We start from the raw sequence: 27,264 nt of genomic DNA on the forward strand, positions 1-27,264 counted from the left end.
AGTTTAATATGGGACAAGCAGCTCAACCCACTTAAGAGTTAGTTAAATACAACCCTGATATCCCAGTTTTCTGTTTACAAGAAGAGAAGCGAAAACAAAATTCGTATAAAATGAACAAATACTATAAAAATAACTATTGCTGTAACAGAATCCGTAACAGAACAGTAGAGGAAAGGAGGCTAGCGAGAATCACTAGAAAACAAAACCAAGACCCAAAGGCTGTCACAGGACAGAAACATTTTGATTCACTGGAATGGAAACCCAGACTATAATATAATGGGGATAAAACAATTAGCCATCTTGATAAGAGATACAGTCATGAAGGTGTGCTATAAATAGATAATTATAATAAATGCTAGTTAGTTAGAGAGTCAGATGAGTCCAGTTTGTCTTTCAAAAGTGGAGTACATAAATAGGTGCCGGCCAGGAAAATGAGAGAGGTGGCGATGTCTCTGATGAATGCAAAATGCCCTCAGAAAAAGGGGATTCCTCTCACCCGGCTCTGCCTGGAATAAAGGAAGACTGGACCATGGTGCGAGCATCGGAATCTCTGATTACTTTGGTTCTGCGTAAGATTCTGCGCTTGATGAAACTGCCCTGGTCCCGCAAGCGCTACCCTCCTGGACCCCTTCGACTTCCCATCATCGGAGGCATGTGGCGGTTTGGGGTCATGCTCTCTCTGGATACTTTCATGAAGGTACTTCTTTCAAAATACTTCTTCAGCTGAAAAACAGGAAGAGCGAAAAGGCATTGCAAATTATTTGAGAACTGTGGATAATGATTCACCTGTGAAATCTAGGGCTTGAGCGTCTTGGCAGATTTTTCTGCCTGCTGTGGCAATTGCAATGTGCTGCATTGTTTAAATTGTTTTTGTTGCTGTTGCTTCTTTCATTTCTTACATATTGAATTTTAATGTATTACAATTTTAATTCCATAAGAGAAAAAATGTAATGCAATAAAATGCACAGTGTAAGAAATAAAAGAAGGAATACAAATACAATAAGAAATCAAAATGAATATTCAAATCCACAGACATGCTGTGGAGCATATTAATTCAGCTTGTGGACTCTTGGTGGCCATGGACCATATCTGAGAACGCTTGATCTATGGGTCTTTTAAGAATTTATGTGCAGAAGAAATCCTTGAAACAATATATTTTTGGTATTCTCTCCAACAAAACTACTGATCATATTAAAGGTTAATCAGAAATTTAGTTACGCAGTTCTCAATCCAATTAGTTTTTCAGGGTTTTCCCCAGTAATTCCAGCCAATTAGTCAAGAATTCTCTTCTGCTTGGTCACATTGCCAACGAAAATTATCTTTCTTTTTTAAATAAAAATTAACCAATTGTGAAATAACTGGGTGAATGGCCATATTCATTATCTCATATAAAAGTTTGTGATATTCTACCCATCGATGGATGTGGAAACAAATAAAGAGACCTCAGTGGAACAAATATCAGATCACCAACCTTTTGCCTTTGAGAGAGAGATCTGACTCTTTGGGAGTAGGTGAGATTCTTGTGGTTGAAGGGAAGCCTGTCTGAGCAGGTACAAAAAAGTTATTTAAGGCCATGTGCTAACTGCAGAAATACCTTTTATCATCTTAATTTGATATGTCACCTTCTTAGAAAGCTACTGTCTCAAGGCAGAGATCTATAGTGTTCTGTCCTCAAGGAGTGACAGCCACAATGTGCTTTACGTGAGACAGCTGTTAGACTGGTGACTGGCAGTGGCCGCCGACACCATATAACACCGGTCCTGAAAGATCTTCATTGGCACCCAGTACGTTTCCGAGCGCATTTCAAAGTGTTGGTGCTGACCTTTAAAGCCCTAAACAGCCCTGTATCCCTGAAGGAGCGTCTCCACCCCCATCATCCAGCCTGGACACTGAGGTCCAGCGCCGAGGGCCTTCTGGTGGTTCCCTCACTGTGAGAAGTGAGGTTACAGGGAACCAGGCAGAGGGCCTTCTCGGTAGTGGCACCCACCCTGTGGAACACCCTCCCACCAGATGTCAAGGCAATAAACAACTATTTTACTTTTTAAAAGACAACTGAAGGCGGCCCTGTTTAGGGAAGTTTTTAATGTCTGATGCTGTATTGTTTTTAATATTCGGTTGGAAGCTGCCCAGAGTGACTGGGGAAACTCAGCCAGATGGGCGGGGTATAAATAAATAAATAAATAAATAAATAAAGCTTCAAAAGCTTCAGCTAACCCTGCAGCACCCCCCCCCCAAAATATGGCTTCTTAGATATCAAAAAATGGCACCACCCATGAACCGGACAGTGGTTCTGCGGGTCAAGAAAATCCTTGGGTTTGCAGAAGTGCACAAAAAACCCTTTAGAAAATGCATTAGGCTGTGTGGAGGACACACTCCAAAATGTCACATTGAGGGCTGTGAAGTTTTTTGGGGTCACAGCCTGCTGGCGGGAGGAGGTGGAAAACCAGTTAGGAGGTGGAATGTTATGAAGCACCCTGATAGTGGTCCTGGCTGACTGACTAGAGCCCTGAATTGCGAGTGACACTTGCCCAGCCCAGACGGCTTACACTGCCAAACTGAAACCACAAAAGATTCAAAAGAAACACAACCTACAGCCGGCATAGTAGATCATTCTGTCCATTCCCAGTAACATCCAGCTGGGTGGCCTTACATTATAAGTTCTAAGACTTCCCTGGGCTGCAGCATTCATCTCTCTCACACACCTTACGGCTCCAATGTTTCCTGAGGGATGATTCAAATCAAAATGCCCCTACGAGCCAGTACTTGACGCTTCCAAAATATCCTGAATATAACTAATCTCTTCTCTCTCTTTTTTTATCTGAATGGCAGTTGGCAAAGCAATATGGGAACATTTGCATGGTATGGATGGGGCCTATACCTGCAGTCATACTGTCCGGCTACAAACCAGTCAAGGAAGGCCTAATCAACCATTCGGATGATTTTGCTGACCGTCCAGAAACTCCGTTCGTGAAAAGTGCAGGGAAAAATAGGGGTAAGTTGTTGGTTTGAGTAGGAGGTTTTATTAGCCTTTTATCCAGTGAAGGAAACAAAGGACCCTTCCATATGGGATGTACCTTTTCCCCATGGGCGTCTTCTTCTGCAACATGTCATTGATGCAAGAGTAGTGGTGGATTTATACTGGACAATCCACACCACTTTATTAGTTGTTCTGCTTTCCCAGTGTTACTGCATTATCCAACGAAAGCTGGACAACCCTCCACCCGGAACATTTGCGGAATGGAAAGTTACAGGATTTCATTAGGAAGTAACAGGACATGCACTGATGGGAAAGGGAGCAGCTTGGGCCTATGAATTCATGATGGTTTGCGCTGGTGTAGCGGTTAAGAATAGTGGACTCGTAATCTGGTGAACTGGGTTCGCTTCCCCGCTCCTCCACATGCAGCTGCTGGGTGACCTTGGGCCAGTCACACTTCTTTGAAGTCTCTCAGCCCCACTCACCTCACAGAGTGTTTGTTGTGGGGGAGGAAGGGAAAGGAGAATGTTAGCCGCTTTGAGACTCCTTGGGGTACTGATAAAGCGGGATGTCAAATCCAAACTCTTCTTCTCTTCTTTCAATGTTGTTTGTACCTGCAAAGTGTTGGGGCAGTGACTCACTCCCAGTCTGTACATATCAATTAAAGAGCAGCAGTTCCATAATGGAACTGGTACTGCAGTGTAAAAAAGAAGCTAGAAGTACTAGCATTGTAACCAGTAAAATTAATGTAAAGAATTCTTTTAACAGTAGTTTTCGCATGCGCTAATTTTCTCTGATTCTTGATGGCCCCAGGTATTCTGCCAAGCTTAGGACCCCACTGGGCATGCTGATACCTCCCTGCTGTTAGCCTCATTTTGGCTCCAATCCTGTTGGTACTCAGTGCTTGAGTTTCGTAATAGAGGGAGTGATGATGAAGGTCTTGTTTCTTATATGCATTTTCTGAAACATTCACTGGTGTCCCATATCAGAGATATAACACTCCACAACGAAAAAATTGATTCTGCACCAGTCTTCTGTTCTTAGGTTCTTTAATGCCTAGGCATGGACTGCACTGGTGTTTTCTAGGCTGCTGATGTAATAGCTTTTATATGAATTTTGTAAGCAATAATTTCTCACTGGTCTGTGATGGTTTTAGGTATTGTACTTTCAAACGGTCACACCTGGAAGCAGCAGAGACGGTTCAGCGTGGTTACTATGCGGAAGCTGGGGCTGGGGAAGAAAGGCATGGAGCACCAAATAGAAGAGGCGGCCATTGAGCTTGTGGAGATCTTTGCACGTGCAAAGGGTATGTGATAGAAGAAAATGAGGCTAACTCAGGTTGGTTTGTTATCCACCTCTGCCTGAGACAATCTGCAGGTTGGGGCAACTTCCTGGGACTCACAGCAGAAGAGTGGTTCAGTTTTGGAAGCTGAGAGAAAAGAGTCCACTGGCATCCTGTAAACTGGGTAGGGATTGCTTGGGAATACAAATATTTAGCAGCCGCAGTGCAAAGAGTTAGTGCCTAGTTTGCATCCTGCTGGTGTAAAAAAAAAAATCATGGGAGATGATGGATTGCAGAGGTGACAGGACTTGCTGTTGTTTGAGACCATTACATTGTCTGTGAATTGTGCAATTGTCTCATCCTGATTTTAGTAAGTAGGCAAAGTGTGTTAAACTGTTTTTTAAACTAAGGAACTTTCTTAATGGTTTCTTTCTTCTTTGGCGATCACTCATCGCTGAGTAAGATTGTCTTCCATAAACACGGTTTTAACAATGAGTCCGTAAGTGACAGTGGAGGCTAATTCTGGATCCACATGTCCTTCCACAATGGGAATATTGATTTCCGGGCAGGAGCTGATCACGGTGTGGATTTGCCACAAGAAAGAAGCAAGAAAGACTGATTTTGAAAAGCTGTTAACTAATCACGATTTCTCCTTTTGCATAGCAAAAGAATAATAAGTGTGTTTGTGTATGTGTGTATGTATGTATGTGTGTGTATATATATACATATGAGCATTGGATCTCATTAGGATTTCATCTGCAGGGCAGCCATTTGACCCATCCTTACACATCATCAATTCAGTCTGCAACGTGATATGCGCCATGTCCTTTGGATACCGATTTTCTGTTGAAGATAAAGAATTCCTGAGGCTGATAGAAGCCATTCGGATTAGCTTACAGTTTGGAGGCAGCTTCTTTCATGGCGTGAGTAGGTTGAAGCTTAGGCTTGGTGGTGGGCGGGTGGAGGAGAGCATGAGATGGGAGGCCCGTGAGCTGTGGCTGCCTACAGTAGACATCAGTTCAAACTGGGATAGCCAGCAATGTCAACTCCAGATGCTGTGGACTACCATTCCCATCGGCCCCAGGCAGCATGGCCAATGATCAGGAATGATGGGAGCTGCAGTCCAAATCATCTGGGCAACACCACATGGGTTACCCCTGTAACCTTATAAATGTGAACAATACTGAATTTCTCCTCCATCTCACCTTTCAGACACTCAGGGTGAAATTTCTAGCCCTCAAGAACAAGCCAAAGCATAATAATAATAATAATAATAATAATAATAATAATAATAATAATAATTTATTTATACCCCGCCCATCTGGCTGGGTGTCCCCAGCCACTCTGGGTGGCTTTCAAAAAATATTAAAATACTGTAGTACATCAAACATTAAAAGCTTCCCTAAACAGGGCTGCCTTCAGATGTCTTCTAAAAGTCTGGTAGTTGTTGTTCTCTTTGACATCTGGTGGGAGGGTGTTCCACAGGGAAGGCACCACTACCGAGAAGGCCCTCTGCCTGGTTCCCTGTAGCTTTGCTTCTCGCAATGAGGGAACCGCCAGAAGGCCCTTGGCGCTGGACCTCAGTGTCCGGGCAGAACGATGGGGGTGGAGACGCTCCTTCAGATATAAGCATGAAGTTGGAGTTGACTTGTGGGTTGTGTTGCTGATAGGATGTGCCTTTTCTTTCCTTGTAGCTCTACGAAATTCTCCCATTTGTCATGAAATTTCTCCCGGGGCCTCACAAAACCGCATTGTCCTCCATTGAGATGGTCGTTTCATTTGCGAAGAACGAGATAGCGAGGCACAAGGAAGACCAGACTGTGCATGAGCCCATGGACTTCATTGATTTCTATCTATCTCATATAGAGAGGGTAAGGAACTGCTTTGTGGGCGAATGCTTCTTCTTCAAGGAATCGTTGCATTCTCTGTTACGATCGAACAATAACATCTGCGGGACCGCTGGGAATCCCCCCTGCCCTCATTAGTCATTTTATGTAAACTGTGTTACTTTTACTGTTGATAGCCGCTCTGAGCCCGGCTTCGGCTGGGGAGGGCGGGATATAAATAATTTATTATTATTATTATTTTATTATCATGGGAGTTGCAGGCCCAAAACACCTGGAGGGCCGAGGTTGAGGAAGTCTGGTATAGGAACATAATAAGAGCTGCTGGATCAGGCCAGTGGCCCGTCTAGTCCAACATCCTGCTTTCACAGTGGCCAACAGGATGCCTGTGGAAACTAGCAAGCAGGATCTGACCACAAGAGAAACTCTCCCCTCCTGCGGTTTCCAGCAACTGTGATTCAGAAGCGTTGGTTAGTAGCTGTTCATAGCGCTCTTTAAAAGCCATCTAGGTTTTTGTTGTTGTTGTTGTTTTATTCATTTTTATTTTTTATTCATTACATACACCTCAAATTCTTAACATTTACAATATATTCCTCCCTCCCTCCCCTCCAAGGCTTCCCCCAACGTCCGCTTCTGGTTTGTTTCTATTTTCACCCATTTTGATATCTCTTAACAGAAAAAGTTATTAATAACATAACTTCAAGCCTAAAGACGTAAAAATAACAGTAAATACACCATCATCTTTCACTATTTTTCAAAACATTTTCTAATGCTAATAATGTGAATGTTTATTTAAATCCTGCCATCAAGTCTATTGACCTTCTTTGTTTCTGCACATATAATATGAGTGGTTCCCAATCTTTTTCAAAGTCTTTTTCTCTTAGTCTATCTGTCATTTTTGCCAGCTCTGCATAGTTCATCAACTTCTCTTGCCATTGTTCTTTAGTTGGTATTTTTCCAGTCTTCCAATTTTGTGCAATCAACATTCTTGCTGCTGTAGTTGCACACATAAATAAAGTCCTCATTTCCTTTGGTATGTCTTGACCTAAAATACCTAACAAAAAGGCTTCTGGTTTTTTTGTTTTTTTAAAAAAAGTTATTTTCAACATTTTCTTCAATTCATTATATATCATTTCCCAGTAGGATTGCAAAAAGGTAAAACGCTACTAAAGCCATCTAGGTTGATGGCAATTGCTCTCTCCCATGAGAGGGAGTTCCATAGCTTACCTATGTGCAGAGACTGGAAGGCCACCTGCCATGAATGATCTTGGTGAGATTCTTGCATTGCAGGGGGTTGGACTAGATTCTCACAATAAGAATGGGGTTTTCCTTCCAGACTGTCATTGTTGGTTTTTTGGATGGGATTCAATCGCAAACAAGCAAATTTAGGGTGCACGATTACAGAGGATTGTTGGAGGTTTTGAACAATGATCTACTCCCCCCCCCCCAAGATACAGAAAGTGACAGGGAATTGCACTTGGAAGTGCGGGGTAACAATTGCTTCGATGCAACAGCATCTAACCTCCTCACAAACAAATCAGGATGAATGCTCAAGGAGCAGGTCACCTGGAAACACCCTCACATTAAGGCCTAGTATCAAGAAGAGAAATAGCATGGTGTTCCGATAGTGGCAGGAATCAGATTACTCAGGTGGTAATTCCTCTACTCATCCTTGGTCTTCCTTGTGGCAGTCACTGTTTGACCTCTGCTCACTAGACAGCTGGAACTTCCTCAGTTCCTGATGGAGGTAAGTCTTAGTCGATTAACTGTATGCACTTATGTTGATTAATCAATAAAATTTACGTACATAAATGTAAAAAAACAATAGTTTTGAAGCAAAAAGTATACTTTTCTGATTTAGCACATCTGTGTCGCAGCAGGTATAATCTCAGGAAAGGCACCACCTCATTTAAAGAGGCACTTCGCTGCCTGCAATTTTTATTAATACTTGTATATTATATGGAAGGCCCATTTTCCAGGGCTTATACTGGTGTAAGATCCACTGGTCTTAGTTTAGCAGACTGGGGCCTGTGAGTGAACTGAATCTAACCTCCGCTATTGCTTACAACAGAACAAGGATGACCCCTACTCTACCTACAATGAGGACAACCTGGCTCAGTGTATTTTTGACCTCTTTATTGCTGGAACAGAGACAACTGCTACCACTCTGCAATGGGCACTGCTCCTCATGGTGACACACCCAGATATTCAAGGTGAGAGGGAACTGTGCAATGGCAGCAAGAGGCCATTTTGACCTCTTGATCTTGGACCTGAATTCCTTTCAGATTGGCCCCCATCCAGCCCATTACTACTTCTGGGCAAACACCTTCAAAGCCTCTCTTGATTCAGATGGAATGGAGATACAGAGCTGTGTGTCACTAGCATACTGACAGCACCATGCTCCAGATCTGTGGAAGATCCCGGTAGATCTTGCTGCAAGAGGCTACCCTTCTGAAAATCATTATTTAGGTTTTCCGCCCCAGCAGGTCTAGGTGGAATACTTTCCTGTGGAACAAATACCCCTTAATGATTGCTCAACTTGTTTAATTTGAGATGCTTCATCCAAAACAAAGCTTAATTCTCCACCATTTTCCTCAGAGAAAGTCTACCAGGAGATGGAAGATGTTTTCGGTTCATCTCACTCAATCCGCTATCAAGATCGGAAGAAGCTGCCCTACACCAATGCTGTGATTCACGAGATCCAGCGTTCAAGATATATCTTTTTAATTGGGCTTCCAAGGCAAACCGTGAAGGATGTGAACTTGCATGGTTTTCACATTCCAAAGGTACAGACGATTGTAACAGTTGCATTTCTATAGCCCAGGGGGAAGGCAGGTTCCCTTGTAGTGCAAATTCTGTAGAAAGTAACTATAGCTCCTTCCATTTCCAAAAAAGAGAGGGGAGTTCATGCAGGGACATCTTGCGCTGTGTCCTCCAGATGTGGACCACAACTCACATTATCTGTGACCCCCATCATTGATCTATGTTGGCAGGGGCTGTTGGGAGTTGTAATCCGCAGCAGGAGCGATTGGTGAGCAGAGGTGCAGCTGCACACCTTGCCTCTCAGCAGCAGAGTTCCTCCTGCTTCCTGGGAGGAAGAGGCATGAGATGACAGGGGAGATAGCATCTGCGCAGGCACATTGGAGGGAGTGCCCCAGAAATGCACAGGATCGCTTCTGCGGAGCTTCTTCACAATTTGCATCCTTCCATCAGCACTCAAGACTTTTAAATTCATGAAATGCAAATCTGAAAATTCATCATTTACAGTGGTGCCTCGCAAGACGAAAAGAATCCGTTCCACGATTCTTTTCTTCTAGCGGTTTTTTCGTCTTGCGAAGCAACCCCATTGGCGGCTAAGCGGATTAGCGCTATTAGCGATTTAGCGCTATTAGCGGCTTAGCGGGCTTAGCGGCTAAGCTGTTAAAAGGCTATTAACAGCTTAGCCCCTTTGAAAAGGGGGGGAAGCGAAAAAAAATGGCAAGACTCGCAAGACGTTTTCGTCTTGCGAAGCAAGCCCACAGGGAACTTCGTCTTGCGAAGCGCCTCCGCGACGGAAAACCCTTTCGTCTAGCGGGTTTTCCGTCTTGCGAGGCATTCGTCTTGCGGGGCACCACTGTATTAAAGAAAGAAAATGCAATTCTTCAGTTCCAGGAGAATGAAGCTTGTATGTAAAGATTAGTGGAAATAATAATAATAATAATAATAATAATAATAATAATAATAATAATAATAATAATGTTTATACCTCACCCATCTAGATGGGTTTCCCCAGCCACTCTGGGTGGCTCCCAACAGATTAAAAACAGAATAAAACATCTAACATTAAAAACTTCCCTAAACAGGGTCGCCTTCAGATGTCTTCTAAAAGTCAGATAGTTGTTTATTTGATTGACATCTGGTGGGAGGGTGTGCCACAGGACAGGTGTCACCACTGAGAAGGCCCTCTGCCTGGTTCCCTGTAACCTCACTTCTTGCAGTGAGGGAACTGCCAGAAGGCCCTCGGAGGTGGACCTCACTGAGCGATGCAGGTGGAAAATGGGGGAATTGAAGGGCAAAAGTGCAATGTTCTGTTTAGATGCATCCTGAGACAAGTCTTCTTTCCCTGCAGGGGGCTGTGATTGCTGCAGATCTCCGCTCTGTTCTTCTTGATCCTAAGGAATGGGCAACACCTAAAAAATTCAACCCAAACCATTTTTTGGACGAGGACGGGCAGTTTGTGGACAGAGAAGCATTTCTGCCATTTGGTGCAGGTATGTGCAAGTGCCCCAACTGTTGCATTCAGACAACACTTTATTCCATTTTCTTGATGTTTTCTTACCAGATGATTTTCACATTTTGTGTGATCTTCCACACAACACAAATGCCACTTCTGGAGATGTAGTGGAATCTAGTGGAAGTTTAGCGCTCGTTTCAATTTGTTTCCAGAAAGCAACCTGTTCTCAGCTCTGTTAGCATGGAAAATAGAGCCACAAAATTATGCTAGTCCAGCATACAGTTCCCTCCCACCATTTTCATTGGTGCATCATGGCAGAACAGAAGCGCACATGCGCCCTAAAGACTAGCATTGGATACAACCCAATAAAAATAGTTATAATAAGTATTATTATTAGTAATAACTAGTATCATTCATAAAAACAATGGTAAGTATTAAATACTACTATTAGCACTACTAGCTAATGATAGAGATTTTAGCATACAGTTTTAACATGTAATTTTAGTATGTATAATTCTTTTTAAATTACTGGTTTGATTCTTTATATTATAGTGTTTGCTTTTACTGGTATTTTTAATGAACACTTTAGATTGTCTTTTGTAAGCCGCTTAGAGGTATTTCGTTTGAGGAAGCAACTAAAGCAACTTTTACTAGACTCAGGAATTTGGGGAGATCTGGCCTATCGCAAACCCATAACAATACTTGAAAGGGAGATTTAAATAAACACATTACGGAAATAAAATAAGTAACCAGTCCTGATCTTATGCCGAGCCAGGTCTTGGCATCCCCTGAAATAAAGCCCACTTTCTCAGTGACATCCCCACACCCCAAAGTTGAAATGGGGGACTCGGGAATCGTAGAAAGAGGAGTTGCTGCAGGATGCTTTCATAGACTGAATGAGGCCTTGGCCCAGACACCCAGATTCTTTTCTCAGAGTCAAAGCAAATTGGTGCCTTGGGTAAACACTCTGGGGTATAGGTGGAATAGTAGATAATTCAGTTCCTGCTTTCCTCTTTTTTCATTTTCCTGCAGGTGCTCGGGTGTGTCCAGGGGAGCAAATGGCAAAGATTGAGCTCTTCATCTTTTTCACAAGCCTGCTGAGAGCATTCAGGTTCCAGCTGCCAAAAGGAGTGAGAGGAGTCCATAAGAAGCCTATAATAGGGCTGACGGTCCGTCCTCGCCCCTACAAACTCTGCGCTGTTCCCCGCTGCAGCCACATAAACAATTAGGGGGGCTGATCAACTACTGCAATCTCCTCCTTTAATCATTTCCCGCCATCCTCACATTCTTTCTTGGCTTGCTCAATTGAGATTCTCCAATCTGTGATGCCACTGTGATGCTGCTGCTGCTCTGGTGAGTGCTGGGTGGGCCACTCCCTTTCCTGCCAACTCCATCTGGCCTAGGGGGTGGAGCCTGCACTCACCCCCACAGTTTAGAGGCCTGAGCAGCTCCCTACAGCAAGTGACAAAATGGTTTTAAATGCTTTAAGTGCTTTTCATTTGCTGCACCTTAAATGGTGGTTGTTGTTTTTTATAATTTTTCATAATATTTTATAATTTTATAATTTTTTTTCTGCTTGGGGTTGGATAAGTATTTAGTCAGGGTGGGGAGTAGTTTAATTTTAGCACTATTGTTTCTTGCTTTGCTTCTATTTTTATTATTCTGTTAAGTTATTATATAGTTTGTATTTTGCTTTTTAAGGGGAAGGGTCAGGGCTGCCTGGGTGTAGGCCTCAGCCAATAGAATGGCTGGGGCAGGTTCCACCGGGGGGGTGTGTGTATTGGGACACCCGATCTCAGTGATTACAGGCAGGAGGAGGAGTTATGCTATGCTAAGACCAGACCATGTCATTACCGAGGAGGCAGGGTTAGTCGTTGTTTGAGGACTATCCCTGCCTCCAGGTCTGGTCCTGACCGGAAGGATACAGTAATCAGCAAGGGAAACCCACATGACCTGAAATTGTTGCTGTGCAATGCCAGGTCAATGATGAATAAAACCACTGCCATCCATGACCTGATTGTGGATGGAGGATTTGACCTGGCATGTGTGACAGAGACCTGGTTGGATGAAGCAGATGGGCCTGTCCCTGCCGCTGCTTGCTCACCAGGTTTCTCTTATGCACAGCAACCCAGGTCATGTGAGCAGGGAGGGGGGTTGCAGTGATTTTTAGGAAGTCATTAGTCTGCAGCAGGCGTCCTATTAGGAAGACCCAGTTTTCTGAGTGCATGTTCTGGAAGTTGGGCAATAGGGGCAGTACAGGATTCCTACTGGTGTACCGACCTCCCTGCTGCACCAAGGATTCCCTGCCCGAGCTGCTTCAGGTCGTGGCGGATATGCTCCTGGAGACACCTAGCTTGGTTGTCCTGGTGGATTTTAACATCCATGCTGACACAACCTTACAAGGAGCCGCTCGGGACTTCATGGAAAGCATGGCCTCCATGGGGCTGTCCCTGAATAAGTTTGGCCCAACTCATAGCCGCGGACATGCCTTAGACTTGGTGTTTACCTCTACGGATGTTGGTGATCTGACACTAACTAAAAGCGAAACAAAAGAAGTGCCATGGTCAGATCACTTCTTGGTGCAACTGGACTTCTCCACGACCCTTCCCCTCTGCAGGGAGGTGGGACCGATTCGGATGGATCCAATTGGTTTCCAGAGAGTGGTAGGGGATGTTTTATCCCAAGTTGATGGCCTCTCAGCTGATTCCATGGTGGCCCGTTGGAATGCGGAGTTAACTAGGGCTATTGACTGACTGGCTCCGAAGCGCCCTCTCTGATTGCACGGAGCCCGGACAGCCCCGTGGTTTTTCCCGGAGCTGAGGGCGATGAAACAATCGTTGAGACGGCTAGAGCGCCGGTGGCGGAAAACTCACTCTGAATCAGACCGGACATGGGCTAGAGTTCAATGTCGAGCCTACCAAGTGGCAATGGCGACGGTGAAGAGGGCCTTCTTTGCCGCCTCCATTGCATCTGCAGAAAACAGCAACAGGAGATTTTTTCAGGTGATTCGCAATCTATCAGAAGCACCTATACCACTGGGGCCTGGTAGGGACCCCAAGATCTCCTGCAATGCTTTTGCAAAGTTTTTTGCAGATAAAGTCGCTCAGATTCAGAAGGAGGTAGACTCCACCGTGGGAGCAGGGCCGGGGTGGGAGAGTGCTAGAGTTCTGTCTAGTCCTGTTACATGGGATCAATGGGTGTTCATCAGTATGCAGATGACACCCAGCTCTACCTCTCCTTTAAATCAGAAGCAGTGAAGGTGGTGAAGGTCCTGGGTAAGTGCCTGGAGGCGATTGGAGGATGCATGGGGGCTAACAGATTGAGGTTGAATCCTGACAAGACAGAAGTACTGTTTTTGGGGGATAGGGGGTGGGCGGGTGTGGGGGATTCCCTGGTCCTGAATGGGGTAACTGTGCCCCTGAAGGACCAGGTGCGCAGCCTGGGAGTCATTTTGGACTCACAGCTGTCCATGGAGGTTCAGGTTAATTCTGTGTCCAGGGCAGCTGTCTACCAGCTCCACCTGGTACGCAGGCTGAGACCCTACCTGCCCGCAGACTGTCTCACCAGAGTGGTGCATGCTCTAGTTATCTTCCGCTTGGACTACTGCAATGCTCTCTACGTGGGGCTACCTTTGAAGGTGACCCGGAAACTGCAATTAATCCAGAATGTGGCAGCTAGACTGGTGACTAGGAGTGGCCGCCGGGACCACATAACACCGGTTCTGAGAGATCTGCATTGGCTCCCAGTACATTTCCAAGCACAATTCAAAGTGTTGGTGCTGACCTTTAAAGCCCTAAATGGCCTCGGTCCTGTATACCTGAAGGAGCGTCTCCACCCCCATCGTTCAGCCCGGACACTGAGATCCAGTGCCGAGGGCCTTCTGGCGGTTCCCTCATTGCGAGAAGTAAGGTTACAGGGAACCAGACAGAGGGCCTTCTCGGTAGTGGCGCCCACCCTGTGGAACACCCTCCCTTCAGATGTGAAGGAAATAAGTAGCTATCCTATCTTTAAAAGACATCTGAAGGCAGCCCTGTTCAGGGAAGTTTTTAATATTTAATGCTGTATTGTTTTTAATACTTGATTGGGAGCCGCTCAGAGTGGCTGGGGAAACTCAGCCAGATGGGCGGGGTATTAATAATATATTATTATTATTATTATTATTATTATTATTATTATTATTATTAATGAGTTACCACCAGCCTGGCAAATATTCATTGTTCCTTGTTCATTGCTTGTGCACATCCGGGACCGATTTCTTGCAGTTCTCCTGTGTGTTTCAGAGACGGCAAGGGATTAGCTGAATAAACTATTTGGTCAGATCTATGTTCTGAGCTGTGAGTGTATTATTTGATAAAGGATGAGCTGTTATATGCCACCCCAGTCTCTGTGAGCGCTACAAGTTTCTAAGGGTTGCAGGCACACTATAAACAGGAAATGAACGCATAGCTACTGTGGTTTTAAACTTGTTCATTTCCTGTTGATGGAAAAGCTGTTGATGTTACGGATGACCTGACCTGCTCCTATGGATCAGATAAGAAACTAAATAACTGATCAAGCTGGCCGTAATGAGGTCACCACAGGTGTCCTGTACTAGCCTACACATAAAATCTTCTTCACAATTTTCTATTTCCTTCTGGAAATAGTCCTTTTGAAAATAGCAGGAGTAGCAAGAAGGAGCAAATAATTTACTCGATGAATATTGAAGAAGGCAAGCTGCCCCCTGGTGTATACAAAGTACAAAACTGGGTTTACTAACCACAAAAATGGGTTCTTCCACCGCCCTCAGAAGCTTGGGGTGGTGGCAGCCCAGGAAAGGCATTATTTGTAGCGGCCCCTAAGTTGTAGAACTCCCTCCCACCTCTTTACCCTAGTTTTTGATACGTGAGATGCGTATATTTTTAGAACCCACCTTATTTTTATAATGTAAAGTTGTTTTTCTGGGGAAACCCAGCCAGGTGGGTGGGGTATAAATCATCATCATCATTATCATCATTGTGTAATATTGCATCTTAACATTAATATTGAGTTTTAATTGTTGTAACCCAACTTTGGAACTCAGGGTGAAGGGCAGGTAAAAGATTGTAATAAATAACAGCAACAACTTGAATGCTGCAATTCAGAACTTTCCTCAGCACAGAACTCTTATCTTGTTGTATGCTATAGCACTTGGACTTACATGCATCAGCCTCTGCTGTCCCCCCTCCCCCATTTACTGAAGAACTTAATTACAGTGGTACCTTGGTTCTTGAATTTAATCTGTTCCAGTAGTTCGTTCGATTCCCGAAACCAAGGCGTGGCTTCCGATTGGCTGCAGGAGATTCCTGCACTCAAGCGGAAGCCACATCGGACGTTCGGCTTCTGAAAAACATTTGCGAACCAGAACACTTACTTCTGGGTTTGTGGCGTTCGGGAGTCGAAATATACGAGTACCAAGGCGTTTGAGAACCAAGGTACGACTAAAACTGTCCCCCAGGGGATTTGTTCAGGTGGAATAAATTATCTCCAGTTTAATTGCTGGATCTATGAGAGAATGGGTTGCTATCAACTTCTGCCTGCTGACAAGTTTGAACAGAATGGGTGTCTCCTTTTGTTTCTTCAGGGTGAAACATTACATTGCATTTTGTTTTTCAATCACATAATGACAAGTATGATGGAGGGCTGTCAGTGATTGCTTACTACCCACATGGATGGAAGCTGGGCTTCTGCCTCAGTGGAGTCCACGTCAAGGCCAGCAAAGAGGGGGAGTGCTGCATCTTACACACACACACACACACACACACACACACAGAGAGAGAGAGAGAGAGCATGCCCCACTATCAACATCAGTAGAAATGGGCAAATCTGTCCTTTTTGGATTATGCTTAGGATGGTGCTGTTAGTTACTATATGCTCTTTCACCACATGTAAACGGTTTTAAAGGGAATTCTACAGGCTAGGTTGATTCTGCCATCTAGGGTTGAAACTCTGTTACTTAACTGAGCCCCAGTGCTAAACACAATTCCTAACAGGGTGAAGGTTTAATCCCATGTAAACTCATTTGGAGACCAGCCACATTAAGGATGTGCTTCTAATTTGTAATTGCTATCCTCACCACCCCAGTGGCGTAGCGTGGGGGTGCAGGGGGGGCCGGCTGCACCGGGCGCAACATCGGGGGGGGGGGGGGCGCGCTCGCACTCGCAGCTCTCTGCCCCTACTAAAATCCATGGGTTAGGGGGCGCAAATTACTTGCCTTGCCCCGGGTGCGGACAACCCACGCTACGCTACTGCACCACCCTCATACGTGTGCCACCATTGCATAAGGTTATGTGTGCAGGAGTGATTTTATCCCACAGTAACTGCATGTTCTTACACAAGTCTACTTATAATCATAGTATTGTAGAGTTGGACGGGCCCCAATAAGTAGGTTTACTTCCTGATAAGTCTAGATACAGGTAGGTAGCCGTGTTGGTCTGCCGTAGCCGAAACAAAATAAAAAACCTCCTTCCAGTAGTACCAGAGAGACCAACTAAGTTTGTTATTGGTATGAGCTTTTGTGCGCATGCATACTTCTTCAGATACACCAGGAGTGTGCATGCACAGGAAAGCTCATACCAATAACAAACTTAGTTGGTCACTAAGGTGCTACTAGAAGGAAATTTTAATTTTGTTCCTGATAAGTGTGTAGGATTGCAGCCTGATTGGGTGTGTCTTAAACAGGATACAGAACAACAAAACAAAACCACCCATCCCTTCTTCAGCCAGCTCCCCCCACCCCATTACAGTGGTCAGGCTGTCCTGGACCAGCTGGTAAAAAGCACTCTTAGCCACTGAAGGAGCATATCCACCCACATTGTTCAGCCTGGACACTGAGGTCCAACTCCAAGGGCCTTCTGGTGGTTCCCTCACTGTTGGAAGTAAAGCTACAGGAAACAGGCAGAGGGTCTTCTCAGTAGTGGCGTCCGCCCTGTGGAATGACCTGCCTTCAGATGTCAAGGAGATGATTTGCTTTAGGATGAGAACAGAAATCGTGCAGCAGCGGCGCAGTGGCAGCAGGAGGACCCATTAGCTAAAGTGGTACCTCGGGTTAAGAACTTAATTCGTTCTGGAGGTCTGTTCTTAACCTGAAGCACCAATTTAGCTAATGGGTCCTCCTGCTGCCACTGCTGCACGATTTCTGTTCTCATCCTGAAGCAAAGTCCTTAACCCGATGTTAGATTTCTGGGTTAGCGGAATCTGTAACCTGAAGCGTATGTAACCCGAGATACCATTGTGTAACCTTTAGAAGACATCTGAAGGCAGTCCTGTATAGGGCAGTTTTTTAATCTGTAATGTTTTATTGTGCTTTTATATATGTTGGTAGCTGCCCAGAGTGGATGGGGCAACCCAGTCATATGGGCAGGGTATAACAACAACAAAAACAACAACAACAATAATAGATGTAACCTGTGCATTTAGCAATGAAGATGGATCGAGGAGCACCTGTAGATTATGAACGTGCTATTTCACCATGCAAAGAAGGCAATGGAGCAATTATCTGGACCACCTACTTTCAGGAAGCACCTGCTCACAGAGCCTCAGTCTTGCCAGGTTTCAGAGTCAGGGCTTATCCACACTTACCTTTCCTCTGTTCCTTCTAGGCACAGCCAGTGCTCTGTAGCTTTCCCTATCATAATCCACTCCTTAAAGCTCAACCAGAGTGAACGGCAATCTGCAGAGAACCTAAATTGACATTTGCTCTGACTGAGTGTGCTAAAGAGAGGTCCCTGGCTGGTGAATTTAGATAATAATAATAATAATAATAAATTTTTATTTATACCCTGCCCTTCCCGGTTTAAAAACCGGGCTCAGGGCGGCTAACAGCAAATATAAAACATTGATTAAAATGTGACTTAAAAACAGCATAAAACACAACATAAATGCATCATCAATGTCAATAAAATTCAAAAATTCAGGGGTCATTCTGGGGAGAAAAAAAACCCCCAGTCAGTAAATATCAAATGATACCAGGGCTAACTGGCCAAGTTGGTCCTACTAGGGCCAGCAAGGAGACCAGGGAAGAGTTTAAATGTGGGGTCACCTAAAGACAACTTGGTTAGGCCCTGATAATCTTCCTTCACTCCATTTTAGTCTCTGTCTCACAGCCCCATAGTCCCAAATAATTGCATCTATACCCTTAAGGTGTATGAGGTGTGAGGGGAGGGGTAGTACCTTTGGTGGGGAACACACATGCTCTCACCTGTAGCTCCTAGAAGCTCCTAGAAGCTGTCAGCAGCCACACCTCTGGAAACGGCTTTGACTGCATGGCACAACCAGGTGAGGGAGCTGATGAGTCTCAAATTCTCAGTGAGTTAGGGACTTCCCCAGCATGCGAAGGCAAACTGTGGCAGATTGAGCGAATGAGACCAAGAGTGGGTCCAATGGCCCTGAAGGCAGTTTCTGTAGATGCTGTAGAGGGAAGTGAGAGGCAGATGGGGCTTGTCAACCAGGGAAGGTAGCCCACCTAGGAGAAAGAACTCTGACGCTAAACCTCCACTGCCTTGCGGGACATCTTCAGAAGAAAAGGCTAAGAAATCTTCTTCTTTCTTCTTTGGTGATCACTCATCGCTGAGTAAGATTGTCTTCCATAAACATGGTTTTAACAATGAGTCTGTAAGTGACTGTGGAGGCCAATTCTGGATCCACATGTCCTTCCACAGTGGAGACATTGGGTTCCGGGCAGGAGTTGATCACGGTGCGGATTTGCCAAGGTTGCCTTCCTCTAAGGCTAAGGAATAAAACTTACACAAATCCAGAGTGGAGTCCCTAAGATGGTTGGATGGCACCTTGTACTCCTATCTCTGGCAACTCCTGCAGCCAAGCTGGTGCCAAATGTATGGTTCTGCTTTCCTTTGGACCACACCAGTGAGATTTTCATCTGGGCAGCCCAGGACCTCCATACACAATGCCCAGGCTTGCGCCCTGGGGAGGTAACCTCAGAGTTTGCCTATGGTGAACTTTGATTTCAAATTACTCTCAATTATTTGAGGGACACATATCAGGATCAACCATGTTGACTGCTGTATAGTAATCCATGCCTGGAGGACCGCATTTCTGGGCTACTTGAATAAAGTGTCAGAAGGCATCTCTAAAGATATGGCCTTCATAAGTGGCAGGAAAACCAGCAGGTGGCAGGTGGCAGCTTCTTTGAAGAAAGCAAAACAGCATTAGGGAGAGAACATTCAAGAAATATTCTAAGAGAGAGAAAGAGAAGGCCGGAGGAATGTTGTGGGAAATGGGATCTTTGATTACTCTGATTCTGCACTTTCAGAAATGGCTCTTTTCACATGAATTTTACCCTGCTGGGCCTTTCTGGCTTCCTATCGTTGGAGGCATATGGCAGTTGGGGGGGTCATGCTTTCAAAATATACTTTCATGAAGGTACATCTTTTAAAACTGTTTATCGTCTCAATAAGCTGTCATCAAAACCAATTTGTTTTATTTAATTATAAAAAATATTTATATACCATTCATCGGTTAAAAACAAAATGAAAAACCAGAGCAGTTTACAAAGATTATATATAAAATCATATAATAAAAAAGTTTTTAGAATGTTATAGCTAGAAATCAGGCAACTATTGTGGAAAGATGTGTTCTTAATTGTCTGCATAAGCCTTTTCAGCAGGTGTTTAAACTGTGTTGCACAGCTGATGTTCTTTGCATGGTCATCTGTCCAGTCATTAATTAATTAATTAATTAATTAATAATATTAATTCTGCTGGGTCTGCTCTGGGTAAGCATTCATGGAATACAACTTGTGGGTTCTGCATTTGAGCTGAGTGCACTGTGGAAACATTTTAGAGTATCCTTTCCCAACCTGGAGCCCTTGGTGCCCATTGAACTAAGGAGGCTGTACTAAAGCTAACTCAGGATGCCTGAAGAGCAAAAGGCTTACAAAGAATTTTTGTAAAAATACATAGAATTCCATTTCTAAATGAACTAAAATGAGCCCTCAGTGGATGCCCCAGAGACACACAAATGCATTCGTATTTCGTAGACCTGCTAGTTCCAGAAGTCCCTTGTGATTTCTTGAAGGAAGTGTACTTTCTGTGTACAAATCATAACTGAATCCTAAACTGGAAAATGAAAATGAGGCTACAATCCTAAGTGTGTTATACTTGAAAGCTAACTTCCACAAGATTGTCAGTGTTTGTAAAAAACAGCAACAAAGGTTCTTACATCCCTTTGTCGCGTCAACCTGGTCCTCGGACCCTTGTCGGCATAAAAGAGTCCACGAGAAGAGTATCCTTGCAGAGTACTTTCTGCTTTTATTCTTAAAAGTCTTTCTGCAAAAGCGACTGACCAACTGTACACACATCAACACTACCAGCTTTCACTAACCAACCAACCAAGCAACCAACCCCAACTAACATTTCTCACTCTATATATACAACCCGGTGCTGACTCATGCTGACCCTGCTTTTTTAAGCATTAAAGAAACAGCGGCCATTTTAGCCATGACAAAGATCAAGAGGAATCACATTGGAGAACATATGCTTACAGTGTTAAAATACAGCTTTTAAACCCCTTAACCCTGCCTCCAAATTGCTTTCATGGTGGATTTGGGCTGGGTGGCTCCCAGGGTGGCACAGGGTGATTCGCCGCTTCAATTGCAGCTACAGAAAACAGCAGCAGGAGACTCTTTCAGGTGGTTCATAATCTATTGGAACGACCTTCGTCATCGGGGCCCGGTAAGGACCCCAAGATCTCCTGCAATGCTTTTGCAAAGTTTTTTTTGCAGATAAAGTCGCTCAGATTCGGAAGGAGGTAGACTCCACCGTGGGAGCAGGGCCAGGGCGGGAGAGTGCTAGAGTCCTGTCTAGTCATGTTATATGGGATCAATTTCAATCTGTTACCTCCAAGGATATGGACAGGCTGCTTGGATGAGTGAAACCAACCACCTGTCTTCTTGATCCTTGTTCATCCTGGCTGATAAAAGCAAGGTGGGAAGGGGTGGGCGATGGGCTCCGTGGGGTGGTGAATGCTTCCCTCTGTGAGGGAGCCTTCCCAGACCCGCTGAAAGAGGTGGTCATTAAACCGCTTCTTAAAAAAAAATCTTTAGACCCAGCCATTTTGGCCAACTATCGCCCAGTCTCAAATCTACCATTCTTGGGCAAGGTGATTGAGCGGGTGGTTGCTGAACAACTCCAAGCACGCCTGGAGGAAGCGGACCATTTAGATCCCTTCCAATCGGGATGCAGGCCTCACCATGGGACTGAAACTGCCTTGGTCGCGCTGGTTGATGATCTCCAGCGGGCTAGGGAGAAAGGTAATGAGGCATCTGATGAAGATCTGCGTTTTAAAATGAGCTTAAAAATATATATTTGTAAATGTTTGTATCTCTCATGCCAGGCAGAAACCAGCTGGGTGCTTTGGCAGATGTTTATCTTCCTAAACAGGGCCCCTCTGATTTGTATTAGCATTAGCAGGAGACGAGTGCCTCAGGGTTGTAAAAGGAAATTACAGGCTAGGAGCAAAAGGTCACACTGACCATACAAATTACAGAATACAATCAAGCTGCAAAGACACAATTAAGACTTGGTAAATAGTGAGATTTATTGTTTAACAGAAATACCCTGTGCCTCCCATTAAACTTGAGCCACATCTTCCTAAGGTTAAAGGGCAAAAGCTAATAGAAACAGCAGCTGGCTAGGAAAAGGAGTTGTAAACTAAAGAGGCTGCTTTCGAAGATGCTTTACTGAGTCCTTTTTACTTTGAAAAGACCTTTCCTTCTAAAAATCTATCTATGTTATATATGAAATATATTGGCTTAAATGTAATCATGCAAAGGATTTAGAAAGTAATGTTATGTTAGATTCTTATTTCATTGATGGCGTGTGAGAAGGTGAACCCAAGATCTCTGTTTAAAATAAAATTAGAACCACTAGCCATCTGTTTTGGAGTGAATAGGGTAATAGGGCAGCAGGGGCCAAAGGTTATCTGGTAATTAAGGTGCCTGGTCGAGGCAAATGTAAGATATATGGCTACTTGTCTGCCATTTATGGATAGAAGGAAATATAGCTCTTTGTCTCCCATAAAAGGTAATAGGAAATGGGTGTATCTTTCATGATTGGTTCTAGCAAACAGTCAATAGGAATTTCAACCAGGCTGATTGGACAGAGGCAGCCAAAGGAGGAGCAAGGGGGCTGGGCTGAGGGAATATAAGTGCTGGCCAACAGGGCTGGAGTGGGCAGAGCTTTGGTATCCATATACCACTGTGTCTCTCATTTATTTGTCTGACAAATAAATTATTATTTTAATTTCTCTATTGCTGCGTTGAATATTTCATTCCAGCTAAGCGTTAACCACAAGCAGGGTGCTACAGTGAGAGCTGTTTCCTAGTTCTGCTGGATCTCTCAGTGGCCTTTGACACCATCGACCATAACATCCTTCTGGACCGTCCAGGGGGGCTGGGAGCTGGGGGCACTGTCATACAGTGGTTCCACTCCTTTCTCCTGGGCCCTGTCCAGAAAGTGGTGCTGGGGATTGAGTGTTCAGACCCCTGGGCTCTCACTTGTGGGGTGCCTCAGGGTTCCGTCCTCTCCCCCATGTTTTTTTTAATATCTATATGAATGGTAAATTTGAGACTGGGCGATTGTTGGCCACCCCCTGCCTCCACATGCCCCCAGGCACTGGCAACCCACACTATGCCACTGCAGCTGTATGAGGCTTGCTTGACTGGCTAGTCATTTTAGCGGTTTGTACTGTTTTTAATGGTCTGCTTTTTTCTGCTTTACTCTGATATCACAGTATATAAATGGCAATGCATAAATTATTTTATAGATTAAAAAAACACATGCATACATAATGTGAAATATCAATGGTGCAGGCTGTCTCAGAAAGGTGTGCTAAATACATCAAAAACAATGTTTAATTTCATTCCTCTAGGGGGCGTTTGCAGCCTCTGTGTTTGCAGGCTGCTGAGAAACAGAGCTATGGTGGCCTTTTCCTAGCCCTATTTTATTTGTATACTGCTTATCTGTCAATAAAACCTCTAGCCAGTGCACAAAACCTGAGCTGACCACAAGACCTGAGACTTTTTGTCCTGCAAAACAAACCTTGGCCTGGCTGCGAGGTGGAGGTTTGGAGTCTGCAAGAGCTACAGTCAGCCCCGGGCCGGGGAGGAGTAAGAGGCCAGTTGGAATAATGGACCTAGATTTGAGAGACGGCGGCTTATTTTAATTTATGAATTAGCCTTATGGGCAGTTTTGTCTCCTGGTGCAGTTGCTAAAAGAAGGTCTATAGTGTGTGGATAATATAATTATATAGTTTAGCCACAAGGTGGCACTGGACTTAGTTGTATCTGGGTTACGTTTCTGTTGCTCTTCTGTTCTTGTGTGAGACACACAATGAACATTTCTGTCTGCCATCTCTACTGCCATGTCCCGTGAGCCGTTTGTGACACAGTACACAGTACACAATTTGGCCGTAGGTTAGGGAAGAGTGTGTGGATGGGTAGAATAGTGTAGATACAGGGCAGTTTCCTTACCCACTCATTTCTCAGTAGGGCAGCTGGCCCAACCCATTGGGGTGCTGGTGTTGGTTTATAGCCAGAAGGTGTGTGTGTGTGTGTGTGTGTGTGAAGGAGAGGAGGTGCTGGCTTTGTTGCAATTTGTATTGGACAGGAAGTTTGGTGAGATTTCTGAGACCAGAAAGACTTTCCCCAGCAGCCTTAGTTGTTCAGTGCAACATTTGCATCAACCATTTGGGGTGAAGTCTTTTTGGACTCAAAAATCTAAAGTGGGAGTAGGTGAAAAACATACAGGGGATGGGGAGAGCATAGCTAGCAAAGACTATGATAGTTTTTGTTCCAAAGACTGGCCAGGTTCCCCAGGGTATCCAATCAAGTGAGCATTAACAGGCAACCCGCCAGACAGGAGATAAACAACGACAGGAGATAAACAACGCACTCAGATTTCTGCTGCCCTTTTTGTGATGTAGGTATGATGTGTCTGGGCGGTGGTCTTGAGCTACACCCCTTCTGTGATGTATGTATGATGCTTCTGGGGCTGGTCTTGGACTCCAGGGCGGGCAATTTAAAATGTCTATATAAGGAGGGGCACACCTTGGTTCTGGGTTCCTCCTCCTTTCCTGCGTGTGAGGGGAGCACCCTGTTGCAACAGATCAATAAAGATCAGGCTTACTAGCTGCTTTGCTTCTCAATATTCTCTGGTTGGCCTCTGTTATTTTCTCCTACCAATAGGGAACCTACGTAAGGACTCTATATGGGCTCTTTGATACCCAATAAGGGAAAAAGGCAGATTTTCTTTAATTTTGTTTAGAACACAAGTTATGCCAAAGTTGGTTATGCTTATGAAATACACTTTTCAGTTTGCTTTGTGTTAATCTAACCTAGAAGTTAGAGCAAACTGTCTACGCAGCGAGGGAGCCTTCATCTAAGGAGCTACCTCTTGTTGTACAAAGGACTATGAAATTGTGCCTTAAGTCTCTTTTACTAAAACATTCTCTTTTTATGTTTGGATGAATAATTGGAGAGACAGCTGGAATCTCCCCGATATTTAGCAATACTGTGCATATGTTAAAATGTCAGCATGCAATTAAGGCATTGTCCTTTCGCCTGCTCATCTGTGTTGGCTGTACAGCTCAAATGATTTTCTTACGCAGCCCTTGTGCAATGGGCCTGGAAAAGTAGAGCACCCCCTGCAGAAGATCTTGCACATTGATTGCAATGTTTGAAAAGGAAGTATGTCATTCCTATATGTTATGCCAGTGTCTCTGGATTCAATGCTAATTGTACCTAATTGTTATTCAGCAGAACACCCAAGTTGTTTTATGATGTTAATGATGACTCTAAGAACATGACGTCTTCCAGGAGGAACCTAAAACTGACTCAAGGGGCCTCAGAATCTGCTCTGTCACTACCCAGGGACCTAGTTGTATGCTAATTGCTAGCTTCAAAAGGACTGCTGGCTTAATTTGCAAATGACTAGGCTTGCAACAATTGTTTACAGAGAGTACCTAGATGTAATGGGAACCTATATGCTGCCAAGCAATTTATTCTTAAATGGAAAAATGTGGATGTTGCATGACACATCTTTGCATATTGATTTAAAAGTGTATTTTTCTACATATGAGCTTTGGATTTGACCTTGCTTTGTTAGAGAGTGTTGGTGCATTTTGAAATACTGTACACCTCCAATGCAAGAAAGCAAAGTGGCTGTCCAATGAGGCCTTACAAATAGCGGGGGAGAGAAGGCAAGCAAAATGCGAGGGAGATAGAGAAAGATACAGGAAATTGAATGCAGATTTCCAAAAAACAGCAAGGAGAGACAAGAAGGCCTTCTTAAACAAGCAATGCAAAGAAATAGAGGAAAACAACAGAATGGGAAGAACCATAGATCTGTTCAAGAAAATTGGAGATATGAAAGGAAAATTTCGTTCAAAGATTACCATAATAAAGGACAAAAGTGGTAAGGGCCTAACAGAAGCAGAAGACATCAAGAAGAGGTGGCAAGAATACACAGAGGAATTATACCAGAAAGATATGGATGTCTTGTACACCCCAGGTAGTGAGGTTGCTGACCTTGAGCCAGACATCCTGGAGAGTGAAGTCAAATGGGCCTTAGAAAGCACTGCAAATGGGGGGCCACCAGGTGGCGCACTGGAAGATGGCCAACAATAACACCTCTCCGACCCATACAAGGTAATTAAGAGGCTGCTAAGGGAAGCATGCAGTCTCCCACCCCCAAGGATATGGGGGGGGACTGCCTTGCCAGCGGTGGCCACAATGCACCCCCAGATTCGAGAGAAGGGGGTGCGCTGGTCACTTGGCTAAGCCCTCGGTGTGTTCGGCTCTTCCCGGACGCCGTCTCCAATTTGCGCGTGCTGGCTTGCTTTAACATGAAAATATAACTGGAAATATATAATTGGAGATGTTAAAGCACATACGTCAAGCAAAGGTTGGGAGATAAGACTGCTGATTAATGGATTTCTGGGATCGGAGCGGCGGGCGAAGAGAAATAAATCAAGAGACGGAGCGCCATTAAGAGATGGGCATGTTTGGAGCTAAGAAGGTGGGGTGGAGGAAAAACTTTTCTTTCTTTATATTATATGAGCATAAATAACCCTCCACCCAAAGAAAAAAGAACTGCCGTATTTTACTACACAAGCAGGAATCTAAAAACTGTGTGGGATGAATTAATGATGAATGAAGAGAGGAATGGTAAAGATCGGAGAATGGAAAAAATTTATGACGCAGTTTTAAAATGGCGTCTCGCAAGACAGGCTTGTTTAAGAAAGACGGGGGGAGGAGAACCAGGACTGTTTGAAAGTGAACGGTATTTGGAATTTGATCTTTAACCTGGCAGAGCCCTCTAGGAGATATTTTACAAGCCCGGGACAACTAAAGGGCAGACCGAAGATAAATTTTTGAAGTAGGAGTGGAATGGCGGCTGTCCCTATGACATATGACTTATGGAGTGCGTAAAACCCACACAGACGATGTTTGTTCTTAATCTGCCTGTGAAGATTATCAGAGATCGCAAAGAAAGGAATATATGACAACAACAAGAATGAAGAAAGTAAAAAAGAGACTACCGTATTTTTCGCTCCATAGGGCGCACCGGACCATAGGGCGCACCTAGTTTTGGGAGGCAGAAAACAAGAAAAACTTATTCTGAACCCCAGAAGCCAGAACAGCAAGAGGGATCTGGCTTCTGGGATACCTTGTGGCTGTTCTGGCTTCTGGGATAACCGCGCCAAGCCTCTTCAGGGCAGCGGGATGAAGGTTCCCCCTGCCCGAAGAGGCTGCGCAGGGCTAAAGCAGAAGCCAGGACAGGCGCGTCGCTGAAGGGGCGCTGCGCCTTCTCTCTCTCTCTCTCTCTCTCTCTCTCTCTCTCTCTCTCTCTCTCTCTGCTCAGCGCCTCTCCTTCACAGGAGAGGCGCTGCGCAGAGAGGGAGAAGGCACAGCGCCCTT

General features: G+C 44.5%; 1 protein-coding gene and 1 long non-coding RNA gene across 2 annotated transcripts in view; one reads left to right on the forward strand and one right to left on the reverse strand.

The window, feature by feature from the left end:
• Positions 1–390: 390 nt before the first annotated feature.
• On the forward strand, positions 391–12,082 carry LOC308584961 (cytochrome P450 2J2-like). Its single transcript, XM_081190369.1, has 9 exons — positions 391–697; positions 2,830–2,992; positions 4,131–4,280; positions 5,019–5,179; positions 5,951–6,127; positions 8,172–8,313; positions 8,699–8,886; positions 10,209–10,350; positions 11,346–12,082. The coding sequence occupies exons 1-9, from the start codon at positions 467–469 to the stop codon at positions 11,540–11,542; spliced, it is 1,551 nt and encodes a 516-aa protein (XP_081046495.1). The 5' UTR covers positions 391–466; the 3' UTR covers positions 11,543–12,082.
• A 2,338-nt stretch (positions 12,083–14,420) lies between these two features.
• LOC308585169 overlaps positions 14,421–27,264 on the reverse strand; it is a 45,235-nt gene continuing 32,391 nt past the window's right edge. Inside the window, exon 3 of the long non-coding RNA XR_014007106.1 lies at positions 14,421–14,513. This is a non-coding gene — a long non-coding RNA (uncharacterized lncRNA). The remainder of the gene's footprint in view (positions 14,514–27,264) is intronic.

The sequence above is a fragment of the Podarcis bocagei genome (assembly GCF_964188305.1).
Source record: "Podarcis bocagei genome assembly, chromosome: 4".
Classification (NCBI taxonomy): domain Eukaryota; kingdom Metazoa; phylum Chordata; class Lepidosauria; order Squamata; family Lacertidae; genus Podarcis; species Podarcis bocagei.

Coding starts and splice junctions, on each gene's coding strand:
- LOC308584961 (XM_081190369.1), top strand. CDS start 467: ATGCCCTCAGAAAAAGGGGATTCCTCTCACCCGGCTCTGCCTGGAATA. Junction 4,281..5,018: donor GATCTTTGCACGTGCAAAGG/GTATGTGATAGA, acceptor TTTCATCTGCAG/GGCAGCCATTTGACCCATCC. Junction 6,128..8,171: donor ATCTATCTCATATAGAGAGG/GTAAGGAACTGC, acceptor TGCTTACAACAG/AACAAGGATGACCCCTACTC.